The 7,500-nt window shown below is 37.6% G+C and overlaps 2 protein-coding genes across 2 annotated transcripts in view; one reads left to right on the top strand and one right to left on the bottom strand.

The window, feature by feature from the left end:
- The window catches only part of LOC122256267 (uncharacterized), a 6,630-nt gene extending 1,429 nt beyond the window's left edge, over positions 1 to 5,201 (bottom strand). Inside the window, exons 1-6 of the mRNA XM_043020824.2 lie at positions 4,909 to 5,201; positions 2,736 to 3,115; positions 1,739 to 1,863; positions 1,182 to 1,246; positions 864 to 970; positions 250 to 348 (exon numbers count right to left, since the gene is read on the bottom strand). Coding sequence (XP_042876758.2) covers positions 250 to 348; positions 864 to 970; positions 1,182 to 1,246; positions 1,739 to 1,863; positions 2,736 to 3,115; positions 4,909 to 5,095 — 963 coding nt within the window. The 5' untranslated portion in view covers positions 5,096 to 5,201. The remainder of the gene's footprint in view (positions 1 to 249; positions 349 to 863; positions 971 to 1,181; positions 1,247 to 1,738; positions 1,864 to 2,735; positions 3,116 to 4,908) is intronic.
- Positions 5,202 to 5,270: 69 nt separating this feature from the next.
- The window catches only part of Noc3 (Nucleolar complex protein 3), a 13,015-nt gene continuing 10,785 nt past the window's right edge, over positions 5,271 to 7,500 (top strand). Inside the window, exon 1 of the mRNA XM_043020810.2 lies at positions 5,271 to 5,416. Within this exon, the coding sequence (XP_042876744.2) occupies positions 5,411 to 5,416 (6 nt within the window). The 5' untranslated portion in view covers positions 5,271 to 5,410. The remainder of the gene's footprint in view (positions 5,417 to 7,500) is intronic.

The raw sequence follows: 7,500 nt of genomic DNA, 5'->3' as shown, positions 1-7,500 counted from the left end.
TATCATATCATTGTGATATCCAGCAAATCAAAGTACTGTTGAAATCATCATCTTTCAGTTATATATTAATATCTTATTACAAGATCAGATATCATAACTTACTCAACTATCACAAAGGATCATCAGGCGAACACGAAACCCCACTATAAGTATGCCCTCATCACATACTACCGCATACACAACCTATGATCATCACATAAAACTCTCCAGGAGCAAGCTATTCCAGAGCGCCCTGTCCCTGGGTCGTACCTGATGGAATCGAAACCCTTCCTGGAGGTTGATCCACTTGCGCTGGCACTGGCACCCCTGCACCTCCTGGCACTCCTCCGACATCTGGTGCGCGATCTCCTGAGGGGGGGAAGGGGGGATTCTTCAGCTGCGTCGCGACATCATTTCGATTTCGGTATTGCCTTTGTCGTTACGTTATACTACAATCCGCACGAACTTTGACATCGTAGTTATTTTCGTTGCGGCTTTTTATGGTCACTATTATCCGTTATGTATATATTTTGTGTATATGTGAATATATACACCAGAAGAAAGAAACAACTGACTAAATAGTATATAGTAACAGCTGACAAAACAGCAAAAGAAAAAGAAAAAAAAAACAGCTGACTAAATAACAAGAAAGACTAAATAGAAAAAAAACAGACAACTAAATAGAAAAAGGGTGATAAAATGGCAAAAGAAATAAAGGAAAAAAAACACAGCTGACTAAACAGCATATACAAAAACAAAAACAAAAAAACAGCTAAGAGTAAAAACAGCTGACTAAACAGCATATACAAAAACAAAAAACAGCCAAGAGCAAAAACAGCTGACTAAATAGAAAAAAAAGGCTGACAAAACAGCCCCGCACTCGCCTCCCACGTCTCGTCGGCGTAGTCCGCGGAGGCCAGGAACATGTCCCTCTGCTCCAGCACGAGGTCCAGCAGCAGGTGCACGGCCGCCTCCGTCCACACGAAGTTCCCTGTCGTGCACAGAAGCGGTTATGGCTGGATCTCCAATGATTATCTACCTGGCTGTCTGCATATCTATCTATATATCTGTCTAGATATCTCTCTAACCATCTAGAAATCGGTCTATCTTCTCATCTACATATTTATATGTTTACCCGTTTATCTATCTATCTATCCAATCCCATTGCTCACACGACCACATGGATGTTACGTGTTATTTACCGTCCACTGTAATCTCATGATAGTCAGAAGTCCCTTGCATTTCCTCCTCTGGGCCCCGGGACATCCTGGAACAGATAAATGATAGCATAAAAAAAAGAAAGAAAGAAAAAGAAAAGAAAAGAAAAGAAAAAAATATATATACATAATGTTTTCACACACACACACGCATACGCACACACACACACACACATACACACGCACACGCACACGCACACACACACATACACACACACAAAAGTAGACAGTGCACGAAATCATCTCGAGTTTTGACAAGAGATTCTAAAAATAATCATATTCAACCTTGACGAGAGAAGTACAAAACAACGCAGCATATAAATCAAAGAACGAGTAAACATCATCAAAATATTTATGTTCATAACGCAAAATCTTAGAACACAAAATCTTCTTAAATTATCACACATGACATACATATACTAGCTAATCACAGCCTCAAAACAACAAAAAATAATAGTTGTACCTCGAACGGTCTAAAGAAAACTATAAGAGAAAATGGTTCAATTTCAGCACTAACTAAACAAAAACTTCGTAACCCTCACGCTTGTTCTCTCATTCCCAGGGGGTCGATTTCCTTCCCAAGGATATGGTGCAGAGCGTCGAAATACTCGAACCGGTAGCTGGTGTCGCCGTGAATCTGCTTCTGGAGGACTTTGACGTAAGTGCCCTGGAGAGGAAATTCACAAATGATGATAATAATAATAATAATAATAATAATAATAATAATAATAACAATAATAACAATAACAACAATAATAACAATAATGATAATAATAATAATCATCTGCTACCGTTATGGTATGTTGGTAAATCAATTATATAAAAATGTGAATAATGAAGAGACATGTAATTCAATATTTTTATACCAGGATGGTCCATCTTGATCAACTTCAGCTATAACCCTATATGTAGAGGGTCACAAACTGAATTTGTGTCTTCCTATCTGAATGGCTAAACACTCTACCATGTTGATAAATTGGCAGAAGCCCATTGTACGCAAAATATATTTATTAGAGGATGAGACTGAAGATGAAATCCAGGTGGATTTCGAAACTGTAGTCTCATCTTCTAATGAATATTTTCTGCGTATAGTGGGTTTATCTGTCATCTTCCTATCTATTCATACACCTCCCTCTCTCGCTCTCGCTCTCGCTCTCTCTCTCTCTCTCTCTCTCTTCCTCCCTCCCTCTCTCTCTCTCCCTCCCTCTCTCTCTCTCTCTCTCTCTCTCTCTCTCTCTCTCTCTCTCTCTCTCTCTCTCTCTCTCTCTCTCTCTCTCTCTCTCTCTCTCTCTCTCCGGTTGAGTCTCCAGGAGAAGGAGGAGGAAGATGAAGAGGAGGAGGAGGAGGAGGAGGAGGAGGAAGAGGAGGAGGAGGAAGAGGAGGAGGAGGAGGAGGATATGAAGAAGAAAAAGAAAAAGAAGAAAAATTAAAAGAAGAAGAAAAAGAAAGAGGAGGAGGAGGAAGAGAAGGATGTGGGTGAAGAAGAGGAGGACGGAGGCCATAAGCGGAGAACAATAGGAGGCCGCGCGGCGGGCCCACCTTGAGGTTCCTCCACTTCTTGTCGCACTCGGCGCCCGTGCAGTGGTGTCCTTCGGCACGCATCCTCTCGGCCACGGCCTTCCAGATCATCTTCTTCTTCTTGGTGCCGTCGTAGAAGTCCTCGAAGAAGTCCTCCACCTTCCCGATGAGCGACAGGATCTGGCGGCGCCCCCAGTGGAACTCCGGGTCGGCCTCAGGATGCAGGGGCGCCGCCGCCGTGGTCGGGAGTGCCACGGGGGGCGCCAGCGGCACAACCGCGGCTCTCGGGGCAGGGCCGGCGGCGGCGTCCGGCGGGAGCACGACCGTGTCGGGGGCGCCGTGGGCCGCGGCCAGGAGGGTGCACGGGGCGGCGGCGGCGACGGCGACGCCCTTCAGGGACACTACCGGGGAGAAAGGGAGAGGATGGAGGCGCAGGGCATGCGGGGGGGGGGGGGGCGAAGGCGATGATTAGGATGGCGTTGATGAGAGGAGCAGTCGGAGCAGTAATGATAATGACAATAATAATCATTATCAAACTGCAACATTAATAACAGCAGCAAGTCGTGAGATTCATTTTGAAAATAACGATAGCAACAAGAAGAGCGGAGATGATAATATTTGTAATGATAACAATGATAATATCAACAATCAGCAATCAGCAACAGCAATCATAACAATAATACTATCAAACAATGAACACAAAAATAATAATAAATAATAGTAACAAAAAATAAAATAAAACTAATGGCAGTAAAAAATAATAATAAAAATGAAATAATAATGACGATAATGATAATAATAATATAAATGATAGTAATAACAATAATGATAACCATAATAGTGATAGTAATAGTAATAATATTAATAATAACAACATTAATAAAATAACAGTAATACTAACAAAAGTTACAATAATAACAAGGAGAAAAAGGAAAAGAATACCCTCAACAACGACAATGATGATGATGATGATGATGATGATGGTGATGATGGTAGTAGTAGTGGTGATGATAATGATGATGATGATAACCACAAAAACAACATTAATCTTAATGTTTATGATGAGGGTAATATGAACCACAACAATAACGAAAGAACAAATGATAATTACTTTAACAACAACAACAACAATAATAATAATAATAATGATAATAATAGTAATAATAACAACAACAACCAAAACAACTAAAGATTAGCTTTTCTATCCTCATCATTGTTATTTATATCATTACTCTTATCTTTAACATTATCATTATCATCATTATCATTATTATTATCATTATCATAATAATAATAATTATTAATATTATCACTTTCATAATAATAATAACCATGATTATTATCATCGTTATTATTTGTATTATTATAATTATAACTATTATTATTTGTATTATTATTATCATTATTATTTAATTGCTATTACTATGATTATATTATCATTATTATCATTATTATTATCATCATCATCATCATCATTTCCACTATTATTATCATTATCATTATTATAATTATTACTATTATCATTATTATTATTAACATTATTATTACTATTACTATTATCATTATCATATATATTATCATCATATTTTCATTATCGTGATCATTATCATAACAACAAGAACGCCAACATAAGCAAAACTAACGGGAACATCAATAATAACAATGACAATAGCAGTAGTAATGATAATGAAAATAATAATAGTCCTTATCTTCACTGTTGAAGCCATTAACACATTATCACTATTTTCACAATTGCCGGAACTATAATGACAACAACAAGAAAACAATAGACAAAACAATATCAACCCAAAAAACACACATGATTCCCTTTGATCGCAAACAAAGTCTACAAATGACAGTGCCAGAAGAGACACCATAGTGATGTATTTCAGAGTTGTGAATGGGAATTAATAATTTCACAGCGCAAGAGAACTTACAGCTTTGACTGAATGTACGTTTATGGTGACATGACACCGACACGCAATTGATTGCTCACTAGATACTCATAGTCATTTTATGGTTCATGATAGTAATGGAATTCCCTTTATCCGAACTCCGAAATTCCCGCTATCCGGATTCAAGGCAGCGGAACCTAGCCATTTTGTGCTTGATAAGCACTTTTTAAGCGGATTTTCGAACCCGAGCCAATTCTTCTGTTATTTATGGGTTATTTATCTTATATAGAATGCCTCACCTTTAGGATCCTCGCCGGAGTCCATGACGAGGGTCGGGGATAGGAGCAAAGAGTTAGAAAGCGGGATAAAATGCGTTAAACAGAGAAAAATGGCGAGATAGACTTCACGCTCAAGACCGAGTCCACTTTTGCGCTCGGCTTTTGTCACTTGTTGTTGGGATTCGAAACTAACACGAAAATAAGCCATGTGCGTTCATTGTTATTACATATTATGCATAAATTCGTATGGTATCATTCTCATCCACCCAATAATCATATGAATATAAGACAATCGTTTAAATTTTATGCGATAAAAAAAACTTATAATTCTATACCTGTTGTTTATTATCTGAAATCAAGACGTATTTCCGATATACACGATACGCATATATTTTCAAGAAATAGATCTTTATAATTTCATTACCTATCTAATCCAGAAGTAAACAGAAAATATGAATTATTTTCATATATAAAGTTGCGCTTCCCCGACGTCACTTGTCACCCGCAAAAGTAAACAACAAAGATGGTGGTGAGTAAACACGTGAAACAAGCATTTTCTTGTTTTGATGAGTTATTCTGCTGTTTCTACTTCATGAATTTCATTTCAGATGTCATTTTTGGATAAGAGTTGGCTTATTCGAATGTATTAAAGGATTATTAATTATCATCAATTGTAGATTTCTATTCAGGATGGGTTTTATAAATTTCAATTTGATTATAAAGTTTTTTTCATTTTGTGGAATAGCATAAAACATTGTACGACATAGGTTGAATCATTACAGCTTATATAACTTTGTTCAGTATTGTTAATTTACACAATGGTAATTTATCCATCAAGGTCATAGTTATCACTTCTAATGATAGTGGTATTGATATGATAGACTGCTTATGATGTGCTGCAATTATTTTAGTATATAAATGTCTGGAAGAAACCTACGAGTCTGAAGCTGGCCTCACATCTATCGTCATAACCTCTGTTACCTCTCCGTCGAAAGTTAACTAACCGCTCCTAACTTACTGTAGTAGTCTGAGAGCCATTTGCCTTGTCAGACTAAAAGTCATTCACTCACATCACATCATGTGGAAGATATCTAGGTAAATATATTGACCATGACAAAAATTCTTTCACTGACAAAATTATGTTTTCGTTTATGGTTAGCTGTGATTATAACAAACCTAGTGTTTATTTCCTGTACAAACCTTTAATATCTGTGGTAGCAAGTGCTCCTCCCTCCCTATCCATCTGGGTAAATTTTCTGAATAATGCTGCATGACTAAATACCACAAAAGGGGATTCAGTAGAATCCTCTCACCCTCCACTACTTGCATACAGTGGATATAATCTGTGATTCCACCGCTTTACCCCACAATCTGGGTCCCAATCGTAGGGGAGGGCATGAAGTATATCGGGGAAATTACGGGTTAATATATGAATAGTTTACATTGATATGTATCGCAAATATACCTTAGTTTCATCTTATACCTGCGTACTGTAAATTAATAATGTTATAGATGCAGTTTCTTTTCGATTTATTCATCTGCATGGCTTAATGTGTGCTCCGTGATTAACCCTCTCTGGACGGGTGGTACAGCATGTGTACCGCGCATTCAAAAGCCCAGTTGCCGGGCGGCACAGTATTGTGCCAGCCATTCAATTGATTTAGGCCTAATAATTCGAACGCCCTGGCATTTGGACATTCAAGGCTAGAATTCCCCCGTCGGGGATGGGTTAAGTGAATTTGGCTGGAGTTTTGAATGCATTATTTTTGGGGTATTTTGTCTACAAAATTCTAACTGGAACCAATACAGCAAACACATAATACAACAACCAACTCAAAACTTGGTCAAAAACTCTATCTCACATGTTCACCAACAATAAGAAACATGAAAATGCTATGATTGGCCAGTTGATCTAAGTGTAACTCTCATTAGTTGTCACCGATAGAAAAACTAAACAACTTAAAATTGTTTTTCATTAAATGTCCGTTTTTAAAACAAGTGAAAATCAGGCAAAACGAAAAGACATCAGTCGATTGTTTACAAGTGCAGGATGAAGTCAGAGTACCTGATGTGTGCTGAGTGCCCTCCCCTACTATTTAACTCATTGCTGACAGGGCGCCTAACGACCTAACTGGTCGTCAAGGCAGCTGGTCTATGGTCTAGCGGCACTGGCTAAAAATTAGAGGGATGGGGAAAGGGGGGGGGGATTGTGTGTAAATTCAATCATTTATGGATAGTAGAGATTGAGAAGAATCCATAGATACCACTTTTTTTGTATTTAGTAATGGATTGTTATTCAGAAAATTTATCTCCATCTGGCTTGGGGAACCAAACTGAAATTAGGAATTTTGGTAAAATTCCATTTCACAACCATCGAATCTTGTAATTTTAATATTCGTTTGCAATCCTTCCAGACAGGTATTACATGAATCTGCTGTTGTTTTCTATGAAAATAATGGTTCAGAATTATTAGAGTAAAACAGGCTTAAATGTAATAAATATGTACTAAAACTTGTAAAAAAATACAAAAATATTTTTAATTGGCCTTGTCATGAGTTACACACTGTATTATCATGATCAACTTTTTAACAATGTATCATGGTGTATCAAAAC

This window comes from Penaeus japonicus, unplaced genomic scaffold, assembly GCF_977035675.1.
Source record: "Penaeus japonicus unplaced genomic scaffold, GWHDUDI00000001_assembly GWHDUDI00000022, whole genome shotgun sequence".
Classification (NCBI taxonomy): Eukaryota; Metazoa; Arthropoda; class Malacostraca; order Decapoda; family Penaeidae; genus Penaeus; species Penaeus japonicus.
This window is presented reverse-complemented; position numbering and strand designations above follow the sequence as displayed.